The sequence below is a fragment of the Chrysemys picta genome, chromosome 8 (assembly GCF_011386835.1).
Source record: "Chrysemys picta bellii isolate R12L10 chromosome 8, ASM1138683v2, whole genome shotgun sequence".
Taxonomy (NCBI): Eukaryota; Metazoa; Chordata; order Testudines; family Emydidae; genus Chrysemys; species Chrysemys picta.
Genome location: NC_088798.1, coordinates 11500425 through 11516068, shown reverse-complemented (window position 1 = coordinate 11516068; position 15644 = coordinate 11500425). Strand labels below are relative to the sequence as shown.

At 40.0% G+C, this 15644-nt stretch overlaps 1 protein-coding gene across 6 annotated transcripts in view; it reads right to left on the bottom strand.

Moving 5' to 3' along the window:
• Nucleotides 1-15644, bottom strand: part of LOC101941153 (nardilysin-like) — an 80040-nt gene that overhangs the window by 34701 nt on the left and 29695 nt on the right. For all 6 annotated transcript variants that reach the window (XM_065555372.1, XM_065555368.1, XM_065555367.1 and 3 more), the window contains 7 exons: nt 15050-15107; nt 13019-13092; nt 12698-12767; nt 10750-10827; nt 10108-10228; nt 9961-10019; nt 5178-5232 (listed from right to left, as the gene is read on the bottom strand). In XM_065555372.1, coding sequence (XP_065411444.1) covers nt 5178-5232; nt 9961-10019; nt 10108-10228; nt 10750-10827; nt 12698-12767; nt 13019-13092; nt 15050-15107 — 515 coding nt within the window. The remainder of the gene's footprint in view (nt 1-5177; nt 5233-9960; nt 10020-10107; nt 10229-10749; nt 10828-12697; nt 12768-13018; nt 13093-15049; nt 15108-15644) is intronic.

The following is a 15644-nucleotide window of genomic DNA, read 5'->3' as shown; positions in this document are numbered from 1 at the left end:
CATAATGTCACTGCTTCCTTTCATAAAAAAGAAGAGCGAGCGTCTCGCTGTTAGCTAATATAATACATTACTGTCGTGTTGTCTGCGATGGCCTGCATGCAGTACCTCACTTGGCATGCAATATAGAAAAGATTTGAGAACCCAATGAATTTTTCTCAGTTCCAGGATATTTGTATGCAGTCTCCTTTCCTGAGTACTCCAATTACCTCAAACCGTTAACTAGTTGAAATGTGCTCCCCATGCCTGGTTGGAGGTAATGAAGGTGATTGTTTTCAACAGTGCTGGAAGGATAAACACTGCTCCCAGGTCACTGGCACACTGAGTCCATGTCAAAGATAGCAGTATCTCTTTTAGGGTGATCAATCTTGTGAATGTACTTCTATAGTTGGTCTGTAATTTAGTGCCAGTCAATGCTGCTGACTTCTCACTCTGAGCCGAGCACAAAGTACAACACAAGTGGCTGAAGACACAAGGCCCATGAAACCTAGAAAGAACACACAGCAGTACCCTGTTCATTCGATCTAATTGGGACAGGGCCAGATTGGTTAATCAGAAATCCAGATAAACCGAAGAATGGTAAAGTGCAATGCTGCTCCACCATCTAGTGGCCACAGGAGTGATCGCCCCGTTCTGGACCTGTGTTCGCTGCTTGTCTGGTTAACGCGGAGAGCCAGAGATAATGGAGGATCAGCTAAATAGGGTTCTACTGTACTTTCCAAGTAGGATTTTGACGGGCCACCATTTTGGCAGATTGAAGCTTCAGAAATATCTTCTGGAAGAAATGCTCTGACCTCCTGAGAGTTGAGAACTGCTCCTATAAACCAAATCCACTGTGAAAGTAGCTGAAGAGACTTTTTCATGTTTATCATGGAGTCCTAACTTCTTGAAGAGGAAACATATGTAACATAGGTTTCTGGAAAAGCCATCTTCTAATGAGGCTTTATTGAGCCAATCTTTTAAATAAGGGTAAACAAAAATACCCTATTGTGTCAAACAAGCCACTACTACAGATAGGTATTTTGTAATTTCTAGGGGAAGAGGGGGCAGATCTGTAGAGAGGTTAAAGATTGTATTGGAAGTTATTTTGTCCAACATTGAAACAATGGTATTTGCAATCCCTTGGTCTGATAGATATAAGCACTTTTTAGATCGAGAGCTGCAAGCCAATCTAGGGTTGAAAGGGATGGCATGAGGGATACTTAAATCAACAAGGGGAAACTATTTTCTGATAAAAGCATTGAGTTTCTGTAAATTTAATATTGGACAAAGCCCTCCATCTTTCTTTGATATCAGAAAATATCTGGAATAGAAACGTTGACCCTTGAACTTCCTTGGCACCTTCTCTTATGTTCCCACTTCTAACGAGAACTGAATCTCCATCTTAACGCAGTCTTATGAAATGGGTCCCTAAATAGAGATAGAAGGGGGAGGCTGCATTGAGTGGAAGAAGGGCTTCAAATTGAATGACATAACCTTCTTCAGTTTTCTCCAGATTCCATTTTTCAGACGTGACAGAATTCAGTTGCAGATGTAACAGGAAAGTCTATCTTCAAGGGTGGGGAGAGAGGAATAGCACAGACTGGTCTGAAGCTCCCAATCCTCATATCAAACTTGAAGCCTGACATTCGAACCTGAAGTAAAAAATGAAGGACGTTTCCCCTTTATTCATCTCTTAAAAGGCTCCCTTCTCTGTTATGGTTACAAAGGAAATATTTTGTTGTTGAAATTGACATCATTGAGAATAATAAGACGGCAAAGATGATGTGGGAGTAGAACTGCCTCTAGGACTTAAAGACAGGTACAGAGGTCCTTATTTTTGTAAACAGGTAGATTTTGCAGTAGACCTTTTGTCCTTCATCTTCTCCAGTATCTCAGCAGTCTTATTGCTAAATAATCCATCATCTATCAAGGGACGGTCATCTACCTTCAATTCTGTTTCTATAGCACATCTATAAAGCAGACACAACTGCTCTCATTGCTGAATCTGATCCCTCAAAAGATGTTCTTTTAACTGAATGTTTTGACACTGTCTGACCTTCAGGTACTAAGGTATTAGCCAACTCCTGTTATTCTTCTGGGAGTGCTTTTGGAAACCTGGGTATCATTTCCCATGAATATTATTGATACTGCAACATCATTGCCTGGTAATATTGACACTCTAATTCTGAGCAAAGCAGAAGAAAATCTCTTTCTACAAATTGTGTCCTTTTCCTTCCCTCCCTTTTTCAGAAGGAGTAAACTGCGACTGTCCTCCTCTAGATCTATGGTCTGCTATTGCCTCTGCTGAAGAGTTAACGGTAGGATGCATGTGAAAGAAAAAAAAAACCCTCACTTTTTAAATGATATAACTTGTCAGCTTTTTTCAAGATGAAGGGGTAGACAAAACTGCTTTTGCAGGTTGCAACAGTCTGTCTAATATTGGTAGGGTGATTTTATTTTTTTGAGGAGAACGCAGGATAGGAAGGGTCTTCCAGCGTGACTGTCATAGGTTTCACCCCCACTCTGAATTTTAGGGTACCGATGTGGGGACCTGCAAGTGAACCCATAAGCTCAATTAACAGCTTAGATCTGGTCTGGCTGCCATCATCCAAATGATTTATGAGTTATTTAGGAAATTCTGTCTTCCCCCCCAAAACCTTTCCCTCCCTGGGTAGCCTTGAGAGACTCTTCCACCAATTCCCCGGTGAACACCGATCCAAACCTCTTGGATCTTAACACAAGGAGAATTTAACCATCCCCTTCTTTCCCCCGACCAATTCCTGGTGAGTCCAGACCCAATCCCCTTGGATCTTAAAAACAGGGAAAAATCAATCAGGTTCTTAAAAAGAAGGCTTTTAATTAAAGAAAAGAAAGGTGAAAGACAAACCTCTGGGAGAGGTTAGCATACCAGGTACTCTCACAGACAACAAATTCAAAACACACAGGATGTTCCCCTGGGCAAAACTTAAGTTACACAAAAGAATACCCAATTTGATTATTCCCTTAATTGCACAAGACAAGTTACAAAAAGAAAATAAACAAAACCTATTTATTCCTTTTCTAATTCTCACTACTCTGATAAGAAGCTGATTCCTTGATCTTCTCCACTCTGGCCAAAACTGAAACTGACCCAGACAAAGGGAACTTCCCTCCTTCCTTTTGAAACATTTTGTTCCCCCATTGGTTCCTCTGGTCAGGTGTCAGCTAGGCTAGGTGAACTTCTTAACCCTTTACAGGTAAAAGAGGCTATAACCCTTAACTATCTGTTTATGACAGTGACCAATGAACCTTTCAGTCATCACCAGTCTATCCACAAGTCTGTGAAATGGTAAAGCATTCTCATAAGGAGAAGAAGCTGAAGAAACCCTAACATTTTCATCTGGAGAAGATTCAGTGTCAGGAATTATCTGAAAATGTCTAAACTAAAACAAAAAAGTTAAGACTCTTGGTAAAGAACAAGAAAAAACTCTCTGGTCACACAGCAATGGTGCCTATACCTGAAATTATCCATGGAAAAGAAGTGGAGGTGGTTAGGGATCACATGGCTTCTATAACATCAGCACTGAACATGTGGTGCCATGAAGAGGCATTTATGTGATTCCAGTGGCCATTGTTTTTCTGTAAATTCCCCAAAGTTCAGCAGTGCCGGGAACTACTTCCCGCAAGTGAGAATATGCAGAAACACTAAAAGAAAATAACCATAATTGTTTATAGCACACCATTAAGGTTCATATTACTTCACAGTACAGTGGATTGATTTAAACCAAAGTAATTTAAATCCCTATTTTAATCATGATTTAAATCAGCAAACAGGAAACTTTATTTTCATTCATCAATTTTAATATTATTTTGCATTTGTATTTTTTTTTGTTATTTTCCTAAAGACAGGTAGATTCTCATTGGTTGAGAACTATTAAAACATGTTGATTTGCAAGTAATATAGCTTTACACAACAACTGGTGCTTCTTTTTGCTAACCAGGAGGATACAGTATATCTGTACATTTATTTAAGCTGTTATGTACCTTAACTTTTATTCACATTCCTAATTTTTACTTATGTTAGAAAATGGTGAATGGATGCATTTTTTATTTACTGGATGATTACTTTTTTACTTTTGATTTGTATCAAGTTCTATTCGGGTGGAAATTAAAATTCAATTAAATGCACAAAAACAGCATTTAATTTTTTATTAGGTAAATAAAACTACTTTAAATGTGTTGAATGCCTAACAAAGTAAGTTTCTAAAACATGTTTTGCATTTGAAACTAACTGATTTATTTAAAAAAGGAAGTATTATCCATAGTTAGTGAATTGAACTGATTGTTTCTGGTCACCACATCCTTCAAGATTTTAAAACTAGTAGAGTTCATCCTCTCAGACCTAGTTTTTATTCAGAGATTGGATGACAAAAACAAGATTTCTTGCTTTTCAATTCTCAATTAGTTTCTTAACTTTGAATGATCTAGTCATTGAACTGAATTACTTGAACAGACTAAAATGAAAAAAATATTCTCTCTGAAGCTGCAGAAGAAATTACTGCTGTCAAAAGCTGGTTTGGCACTTAAATAAACTGTGATTTTAGATATTTAGCCAGCTCAATGGTTTGACCTTCGTTAATACTTGCAAGCAAAAATTTACCATTTAAAATTTGTTTAATTTAAATAATTTTACTATATTATAGTCAGTTTAGGACTTAAGATAGGTTGCATTATTTTCAAAAAGGTTTATTTAAAAAACTATATTTAATTTTAATTTTAAAAATCTATTTTTATACACCCTGATTCACAGGTGAATAAGATAAGGGTCCTGTAACAAGTATCTTACAATCTAAACTGAATGATAAAGAGAAACTGACCTTAAGGAGTGGGAGAAAACAAAACATGAGGAAAAGAAAACAGCTCTTGGAAGAGCACCATATACCAAAGAAATCAAATCATATTTTGGTTTTATTAAAGAACAACTTCACAAGTCATAAAGTTTAACATTTCTCTAACTAGAATGTAAGTTCTTTCTACTTAACAAATGCTTCTTCTTCCTCATCTATGTAAGACTATATTTTCAAAGACTCATGATGTTAGAACCATCTAACTCTCACTGACTATGGCAAGTTACACAGAAAACCCCACAATTACAATTCAAAAATCTAGGACTTAACATCTATACCCCCAAAGAAAACATTTGAAGATTAATTTAGTACCTGATCCTGGAAATAAAATTCATTAGCTTCAATCTTCTGAATCTCTTCCCAAATTCTGTGGGTGGGAAAAATATATATATACCCATTACCCTGTGAAGTGATTAATCACACATTATTTCTAACAAGACACGAGTCTGAAAATTTAAGCTAGTTTGTCTGCAGTAATAATAATTTGTAAATCTATATGACCTGGATACCATGGTGACTGCACGAGAAATACATGTTCAATTCATCAACGACTTAGATATTGGCATAGAAAGTACGCTTATTAAGTTTGCAGATGATATCAAACTGGGAGGGATTGCAACTGCTTTGGAGGATAGGGTCATAATTCAAAATGTTCTGGACAAATTGGAGAAATGGTCTGAGGTAAACAGGATGAAGTTTAACAAAGGCAAATGCAAAGTGCTCCACTTAGGTAGGAACAATCAGTTTCACACATACAGAATGGGAAGAGACTGTCTAGGAAGGAGTACGGCAGAAAGGGATCTAGGGGTTATAGTGGGCCACAAGCTAAATATGAGTCAACAGTGTGATGCTGTTGCAAAAAAAGCAAACATGATTCTGGGATGCATTAACAGGTGTGTTGTGAGCAAGACACGAGAAGTCATTCTTCCGCTCTGCTCTGCGCTGGTTAGGCCTCAACTGGAGTGAGGTGTCCGGTTCTGGGCACCGCATTTCAAGAAAGATGTGGAGAAATTGGAGAGGGTCCAGAAAAGAGCAACAAGAATGATTAAAGGTCTTGAGAACATGACCTATGAAGGAAGGCTGAAAGAATTGGGTTTGTTTAGTTTGAAAAAGAGAAGACTGAGATGGGACATGATAGCAGTTTACAGGCATCTAAAAGGGTGTCATAAGGAGGAGGGAAAAAACTTGTTCACCTTAGCCTCTAAGGATAGAACAAGAAGCAATGGGCTTAAACTGCAGCAAGGGAGGTTTAGGTTGGACATTAGGAAAAAGTTCCTAACTGTCAGATTGGTTAAACACTGGAATAAACTGCCTAGGGAGGTTGTGGAATCTCCATCTCTGGAGATATTTAAGAGTAGGTTAGATAAATGTCTATCCGGGATGGTCTAGACAGTATTTGGTCCTGCCATGAGGGCAGGGGACTGGACTCGATGACCTCTCGAGGTCCCTTCCAGTCCTAGAATCTATGAATCTATTAATCTTTTTGTCTGGGAATCACAAGCATTTAACAATTGTCAATCAATCCTCATTACTCCTGCAAGTTTTTATCTCCTATTTTCAGATGGAGAAACTGAAGCACAAATAGTCAGTGGCAGACACAAAGTAAATGGAAGAGCCAGCAACAGAACTGAGAATTCCTGACTCTCAGTTCCATAATCTAACCATACACTACCCTTAACTGCTTGACCTCACTATTTGGGAAAGGTGTGGCATGCAAGCGAGTCTTTGAGTTTTCCCTTTTTTTTTTTCTTCCACTAAGGGCTTGTCGATACAGGAAAATTTTATCAGTTGTACTTGCATAAACTGATATAATCTCACATGTGACCACTCTTATTCTGGAATAATATTGGCTTTTTTCTGTTTAGTTGAAACTCCTTCCAAAGAACATAATGTAAACAGCAAAAAGTCAGTCTTATTCCAAAATAAGAGTGTCCGCACAAGAGGTTACACCAGTATGGCCTTGCGTACACTACAAAGTTAGGTTCATGTAAGTCACTTTGCATTGTCTTATTTGTGCATGTGTCTACACTCAAATTTTTCTCCAGCCAATGTAAGTGCCCCATTACAGTGAAGAAGTAAAACCACCTCCCTGAACAGCACTGAGCCGTGGTCAACATACTATAGTTGACACAGTGCAAGTGTAGAGACTGCATGACCTACGTTGTCTCTAATAGTCCTCCGGCAGCTGTTCCACAATGTCCACTAGTAACCACTCTGGTCACAGTTGTGAACTCCACTGCCCAGGTGTCCTGGAGACTGGAAGCCACACTGCTCCCTTTTAAACTCCCATATTTTTAAAATGCCTTTTCCTGATTGCTCAGCTCGGCAAGCACACCTAGCAGTAAGTTCTCACTTGTTGTGTGAAATTAACCAAACGACCATGCCAACTACACAACACCCTAGACCAGTGATACTCAGACCTCAATGGTTCAGGATCCATATTAGCAATCAACATTACCCAAAAGTTCCACAGCAGTGAGGAGGAGAAGAGAAATGCGATGAGGCGTCCAGCTATGCCATGAGCTAGAATCTTTTTAAGACTCCTCTGCAGTCTAGCCAGTCCCATCAGTGAGCACCACTGAGCCCAATCCATGAGAAGGAATCTCAGGTAAGTGTGTGCATGCATTTGCCCTTAAAATGTTTAAATGTGAAGATGGCACCCAGCCCTACCCCAAGTTAGCAGAACACAGGTGTCTACTTTTCAATGTTTTACTCATATGAGAAGAAGTAAGGGTACAACAAAAAGAGACAAAGCTGGAATCTGCTTTTTGTTCTCCTGTAGGATTAGGCGATGGCAGGGAGGCACGCAGAGCAGTTTGTTTTTATATACATAAGGCTGTTCCTTGTATCCTCCTGAGAGATCTTGATGGAATTTTCATGGATGTACTCTGCAATCCTCTCCCAAAGGTTTCTAGGGATGGCTGCCTTACTTCTTCCTCTGTGGTAGGGTAACTTCTTTCCCACAACACTCTGTGATGACTTCGGCAGGCACCATTGCCATAAACAGGCTAGCATCACACAAGCCCAGGTGGCTTAATGAATTTAGCAGTAGCTGTGTTCTCTGTGCCTCTGTGACCCTCAGGAGTGAGATACTAGTTAAAATCACCGCCGCACAACATTTTTTTCCTTAACACTACAAAACAATTCCCTCCTCACTTCCGCCCCATCCTGGCGGGCCATACTAAGAATGGCTGCAGCTGGAGAGCAGTGCTATGCACAGGCACTCCAAAGCTGAAGTGTCAATAAGCAGGTCATATTTAAAACTTTTATAGGTATAAGGGAAAGGCGTTCTCAAACCCATCTTTCATTTTCCATTGTGGCTGTAAATACATGTCTGTTTTGTATGTAGCTGCCATCGTTGCAGCCTGAAGGCGTGCCCCGGCCACACCTGCAGAACACCTGACACTATGAGGAGGAGAAAGAAGAGGAATAGGGAGGACATCAGATCATGAAGAGAGCCTAGAGGGTGAATATAGCAGATAGCCTGGAGAACAAAAGAACAGACAGGAGAAAGACTCAGGAGTCCCATCAGGAAAAAAAGAAAGAGATTCACCAGGACAAAACAGAGCTTCTCAGGCAGCAAACAGACTCTTATTGACCTAAAGGTAAAACAGTCATGGACTCACCTACCTTTGTAGTCAATGGAGAACTCCATTTCAAGAGCTCCAATACCTCCAATATTCCACATGGCACGATGAGCCATATCTGTACCCCTACTACTCCATGCTGGGGGATAATAGGAAAATCACACCTTCACCTACACTGACCTGGGAGAGCCATAGTTGGAGTATGTTTGGCAGAAATGGATTGAAATGGAGACAAATGTTTTCTACCATTCTGATTTTAAAGTTCTGTTCCATTAATTTATTTTATGTTTGCGCACTGTATTGATTTTAATTGCACGTTAATGTTTTGCCCTGTTTTGGGTACGCAATAAATTTTTATATTTTGGAAATAAATTCATCTTTACTACTTCATAACATATACTACAGAACAAATAGCACTACTCAAAGAACAGGATTATTCTAACTGTAATAGAACAGGAGCACAGAACTCATAGGTTCAGTTAAAAACAATGTACATACTATTATACATGTACATTAATATTATAAATGTACAGTAAACACAGCATAATTAATAGGTTCATTAAAAGTGTGATATTCATAAATGCACACCAAGCATTACACGATTCCTAACACCCCCAAAATGTCAAGGCTAGGTAGAGCACATTAAGTGGCTGAGCATTAAGGCTCTTTCAAGGCATCTCTCAGCCACATATCTCCACCTTGAGCTTTTCTAATGGCCTTGTGTCTGGCTGTTCAAAGTCAGCAGACAGCCATTCTATCTCTGCCCTTTACCTCAAAAGTGGCAACTTTTCACCTACTACCTCACAATTATTATGCAGGACACAACAGGAAGCTATAACCATTGGGATATTTTTCTCAATGAGATCTAATCTAGTGAGTAAGCACCACCAGCGCCCCTTCAATCTGCCAAAAGCACACTCAACTGTCATTATATACCTGCTGAGCCAGTAGCTGAATCTTTCCTTGAAGTTGTCGAGGAGGCCACTGTACAGCTCCATGAGCCAAGATCATTATTGGCATGTCAACATTGCCAATTGTTAATCCATTGTCTGGGGAAAAAACGGCCCTGCTTGCACCTTCCTGAATAGTCGTGTGTTCTTAAAGGTGCAAGCGTCATGCACCTTTCCTGACCAGCCCACATTGCTCTCAGTGAAACATCCCTGGTGATCCACCAGTGCTTACATAACCATAGAAAAGTAGCCTTTTCATCACAGCCTGGGAGTACCTTTCCCAGATCTGAAGAAAAACTCTGTCTGGCTCAAAAGCTTGTCTCTCTCACCAACAGAAGTTGGTCCAGTAACAGTTGTAACAGTAACAATTGTAGTAACCCTACAATTAATTCTTCCATTTTTTTTAACAATCTCATTTTCCACCATTTTCTCATTGCATCTGTTCTAATATCTGCTTATCCAAAAAGAAAAAGCACACTATAACACAGAAAAGGATGGAAAAGAGGGAAAACCCCAGTGATATCCGGGGTCATGATCACTTGATTCAAACCAAGTTACCTTTTATCTGGCCCTCTTTTCTGCAACATTTTCAGATACTGGAATACAACATGCGCAACCTGAAGACAGAAGGACAAACTGATGAACTTTCTTTAACTTTTGGACATAGCACAGTGGTAAGAAATCCAAGCTATAATGGAATTTTACCTCATAGAAGTGCTCGTAACCTTCATCAGTCAAAGTCACAGAAATGCTGAATATAGAGTAGGTGGAGTTCTGTTCAAATCCTGTCTCACCATTTCCCCCATATAACGCAAGAGCCCAAAATCTATTGAAGAGTTATACCACTATTAATTACTCCAGTTAAAAACCTTCTAATTATAATCACAGCATCATTGTTCAAGCTTATTTCGGACCTGCCTAATGGAGGCCACTTTAAGAAATTTAAAAGTCAATCCAAAGCAAATGGAAAGAATATAGCTTTCTACAAGAATACAAAGCACTGAAATTCAAAAATGCAGGGCTTATATCTTTTTTGGATTTATTCAGTGTGAACCAAAATATTTTTGAAAATATAAGTTTTCCGCGAAAGTGCTTTCAGTGTTGCTCTGGAGATTCTCTCGTAGTTGAATTTCTTGTATTTAGTACTAAAGACACCACCGGGTACATTTTCAGAGTATTTTGCGTTGCTTAAGTCACATGACTACTACAGGTTTTAAAGAGAATCCCTGAGTTGGTCTCAAGCTTTGTAGATCACATTTTTAATTTTTATTTGAGGAAATATTTCCGCCTTCACTCTTTATTTCAATGCACACAATATTAAAGTCTCACATTTAAAGAAATACATACTTTTTCCGAAGAAAGGAAAGAACACTGCCTTTGCCTTCATGTCCTACCAGCCAGGAGATATAGTGAAGTGGCTTCACCCTAAAAAGGGTTAAAGAAATGTAAAACTCCAACATGTAAAACTCAAATGTAGATTAATAATTAGCAAATCAAAATACAGATATTTAGATAATATCTTTCATCCAAAGATTCCAAATCACTAGACAAACAATTATAAATTCACTTCACCCACTATGGAAGTGACACCTTTAAACAGTAATGCTATGAAAAAGATATTGTGTCCATTTGAAAATACAAAGGAATTTAGATAGGTAGAATACTGTTACTGATCTGAAAGTTAGCCGGGCTGCTGAAGTTAACAACTATACTTTGGCTGAAAATGCCACAACACTTTAACGAACACAAATAGTCATGACCTTTGTTTTACAGTAGAACCTCAGAGTTACGAACGCCATAGTTATGAACTGACCAGTCAAACTCATTTGGAACCGGAAGTATACAATCAGGCAGCAGCAGAAACACACACACACACAAAAAGCAAATACAGTACAGTACTGTGTAAATGTAAACGACTAAAAAATAAAGGGAAAGCATTTTTCTTCTGCATAGTAAAGTTTCAAAGCTGCATCAAGCCAACGTTCAGTTGTAAACTTTTGAAAGAACAACCATAACGTTTTGTTCAGAGTTACGAACATTTCAGAGTTACAACTTCCATTCCTGAAGTGTCTGTAACTCTGAGGTTTTATTGTATGTCTCACTACAAAGACATCACCTCCAGCAGCTTTGTGCCTCCTACCACTGATTCAAAAGGAAATGTCCAGTAATAATGGTTCAAACAGAATCTGAGAGAAATGTATTACTCAGTGTATCACCAACACAACTTCATGAGCTACTAGGCTTTCTTTGGACATCTTCTGCCCGGGGGGGGGGGGGGGGGGGGCACTGCAGGTGCTGTGGAGGGGGGCGTGGGTGCTCGGGAGCAAGTCACAACCTGGGGGGCAGCGTGGATGCTGGGGGTGGTGGAGCTGAGGCAGGCTCCCTAACCAGCTCCTGGGAAGCAGCAGCCCCAGCTCCTAGCTCCACGTGCTGCCTCCGCTCCACCCCAAGCACTGGCTCTGCAGCTCCCATTGTCTGGGAACCGTGGTCAATGGGATCTGTCAGGGCAGTGTCTGCGGGTGGAGGCAGCACGTGGAGCTAGGAGCTGAGGGAGAGGAGCCTCCCCAACCCCAGGTAAGCACCAGCCCCAACCCCAAGCACTGAGCCCCCCCCCCCCCCCCCCTAAACTCCTGCTGTTGTGGGGCGGAGGGCCCGGAGACTGCCCCAGCAGCAGCCAATGCAACTTACCCGGGGACTGCCCGAGCTCCTCAGGCAGCTCCTGGGCCAGCCGCAGGGGGCTGCTGCAGAAGTCACGGAATCTGTGACTTCCGTGACCTCTATGACAAACACGGAGTCTTACTCATGAGAGTAGCCCCTGGCTTCTCTCAATGTGTTCATTCTACAGCTGATTGCTCTTGATGGGCCATCAAACAGGCTACATAGTGCTGATCCCAATCTGTCTAGGGGTGTCACCAGAAACACAGCGCAGGCTTGAGATGCAGATGTATTACGCATATATATAAAACTTAGGATACAAAGATGATACATACATATAAACAAGGTCATCATACTTAGCAAATCATAACTTTTCTACTGATACTTTACATGTCAAATCTTGTATGATTCATTGCAATTTTGTAATATTCGTATCCATATTATAATAAATGGTCACTCATATTCCATGCAGCGTCACACTATGCTATTCCAAAAATCAAAGATCACAAAATGTTTTCATTTCATGGAATGAGTCTTTCTTGCTGAATTTAACAGGAGAGAAAGTCTTGGTTATTTGATTCTTTATCAATATTCATCTATACTCAGAGTGTGACATCAAAAAGATGTAGTGCCATCGTACCTGTAATGTCTCTCCTGTGGTGGTAGTCCCCAGGCAATGCTCAGTGAATGAACATTTCTGATTGGAACAACTGCACAGGAAGAAATGTATAAATTGTAATGCAAATGCATGATTTTTCCTGTCTCTTTAATCCTAAGAAACAGCAATGGGCAAGAGATTTTACTTGCTGTAGAAAGGGTGGGAAAGATTCACAAAACTACATATTCTAATTCAATGATGGTAAATCAACCATTCTAAAACTCAAAGAAATAAGAATCTACACAGTGGTATATTCAATACCCATTCAGAACACTTAACACAGAAGACACCAAGGTCACTTACCCCTGTAAAGCTTGTAAAATTCGGGTGTGTCAAAAGGCTGTGTCAGATGGCCAAAGTTCGGTTTGGGTAAACCACTTCAAAAACAAAAGAAAATTATAGCATGATGTTTACTGTTCTGTGCCCATAGTTCTGAAGTGATAAAAACCTGAGATTTCTATGGAACCAGAATATTTCCTCCTCTGATGTGACACTGAATTAGGACACATCATAAGATCCACTCCATCCTGATTAATAGAAAACTTAACAGCCACTATTTCCCTGACCACCTCCACAAACACACACTCTAGTTATGGGCATTTTATCTATTCCTCCAATACCCTCCACTTGTGGCACTGAACCTCCTGAAAATGACATGGCACAGATTTTTGGAGTGTGGGGAAGGTCACACAAAGATTTGCACCTTGCCTCTGGGAGAGGCCCCAATCAAACGCCTTTGCAGATTTGCTTGCACAGAAATGCATTAACAGAATAAGATGCCTTCCAGATTTCTGCCTGTGAAGAGAACAAAATAGCTGTGCATCTGTAGCACATTAGCATGTCTCCTGCACAACACCAATAAATTGTAGAAGACAATGAAGTGTAATACTTTATAATAGGAGGAAAAGTAAGCCCAAGGTGATTTATTTTAAAATAGAGGGAAGTGGAATTATGGACAATCTGATACCATTGTGCTGCCACAAGAAGACCCAATACATGAGTGATGTATGGTTTCTTAACACTTGTGCTGAAATAAATTAGAAGGCGAAGTATTTAGTCTGTACCACAATGCTTAGCCCTTTTATAGTTAGTACAGAATATTACATTTACCAGTCAGCCAGCCTCAAGCATTACCTACATTCTGGGAAAAAGGAGTTAATGCAGCTTCACTGACTTCCCAAGGAGAAAGGGGAACAGATGGTAATGTATAAAAGTGGCAGCAAGATCACTCTATGGGGAGAGTGGAGACTCAGAATTAAGTAGATAAGAATCACTAAAACACATACACAAGACCCTCCACACACACACGGCTGAGAGTCTTGTGGGCTGTGAAAGCATCCTTGGGTTTTTCATTCTCATGTTTCTAATGGAAAAGCTAACATGACACACTTTGTTTACTTATCCATTTTTAAATAACCATGATCTTGTAAGCAGGGATGTGCAGTTTCAGGAAGTGTTTATTAGTCAAGCACTTAACTATGATTAAGGCTAAGATTTTGTCATGGTTATTTTTAGTAAAAGTCACAGACAGATCACGGGCAATAAACAAAAATTCACAGAAGCCATGACCTGTCTGTGACTTTTGCTGCTGCAGCTCCATGATTTTCCCCACCACCATGGTGGCTGGGAGCTGTGGGGTTCTCCCACCCACCCCATCCCCTGGCACAAGGCTGTCACCCGTTACTGGTAGCCTGCAGGGGAACCCTGAGGAAGCTGTCACATGTCGCTGGAACCTGCCGGGGCCCCGCTGGCTGCCAGCTCCAGTCCCTGAGTCCCAGGGGCTGAAGCAGAAAATGTCAGGGAGGTCTCTGGAAGTCACGGATTCCGTGACTTCCATGACATAAACATAGCCTTAACTATGATATTACAACATAGCAAATACACCAAAATAGTAGCTATGAGATGAGGGAACAAAGAGATTCATATCTGGTCACAAACTGAAAAATTTTGTTTCATATATAATTGTATTTTGAATTAAGGGGACACATCTTAGGATCCCAACAATTATCAGATACAACAAAATTTGCGTTGAGTTTCCAAATCTTAGACAGCACACTTCAATGGATAGAATTGCATTGAATTAGTTTGAAAACCCACATTTATAATCTGTTACAACCATATAAAACACTACAAACTACTCTCTCAATTTGTATTTTGTACTAATTATCTTTTACACAAAGCAAAGTCATAACATTTAGTACACCTCAAATGCAGACTATAATTCTCCACCCAACAAAGGAGGCGTCAGCATAGGAGTAGCAGACATCAATCAGCCTCTAGCATCAAGGCCAACACCACACATCAGATTCTTTTTGCATCAGTAAAGTATCTTACTTATTTGGAATCTGTGAAAAGATTTCCTTCACCCACTTCTCCAAAGTGTCCAAAGTTTCTAGTAAGGAAAGAAAAAAGAAAGCTAGAAATGTAACTCACTAACGAGCATAGAGCCAAGTTTTCAGGAAAAGGGAGGTTGAAAATCTTCCACCATTAATCCAAATTAGCTTGGGGACTCAGAGTAAACAGACTCATTAGAGCCTACAAATCAGTATTCAGTAATGCTAGATAGACCAAGAGGGTAAACTTCAAAACCTGTTGGGCTGATTTCCCCAATTTTACCAAATCCCATAGATAACTGGCTTTGGATTATGCTTTGATGATGGTCATATGTATCCATTACAACTACAACTGAGAGAGTAGGTGGCACCTGTGGCTTTATGATTTGCTAGATCCTTATAGTATAGCAGGTCTGCTCAACCTTCTCAAGCACAGTATAAATAATGCAGTGGTCTCCAAAAGGGGTACATCTGGCACAGTTGTGCACCTGAGCAGCATACGGTGACCCTAGGCACTACTGAATTCACACCCTACTGCAATGTTATTTGTATAAAATATGTTTTGTGAGGCATCATACAAAAACTAGTTACACGCT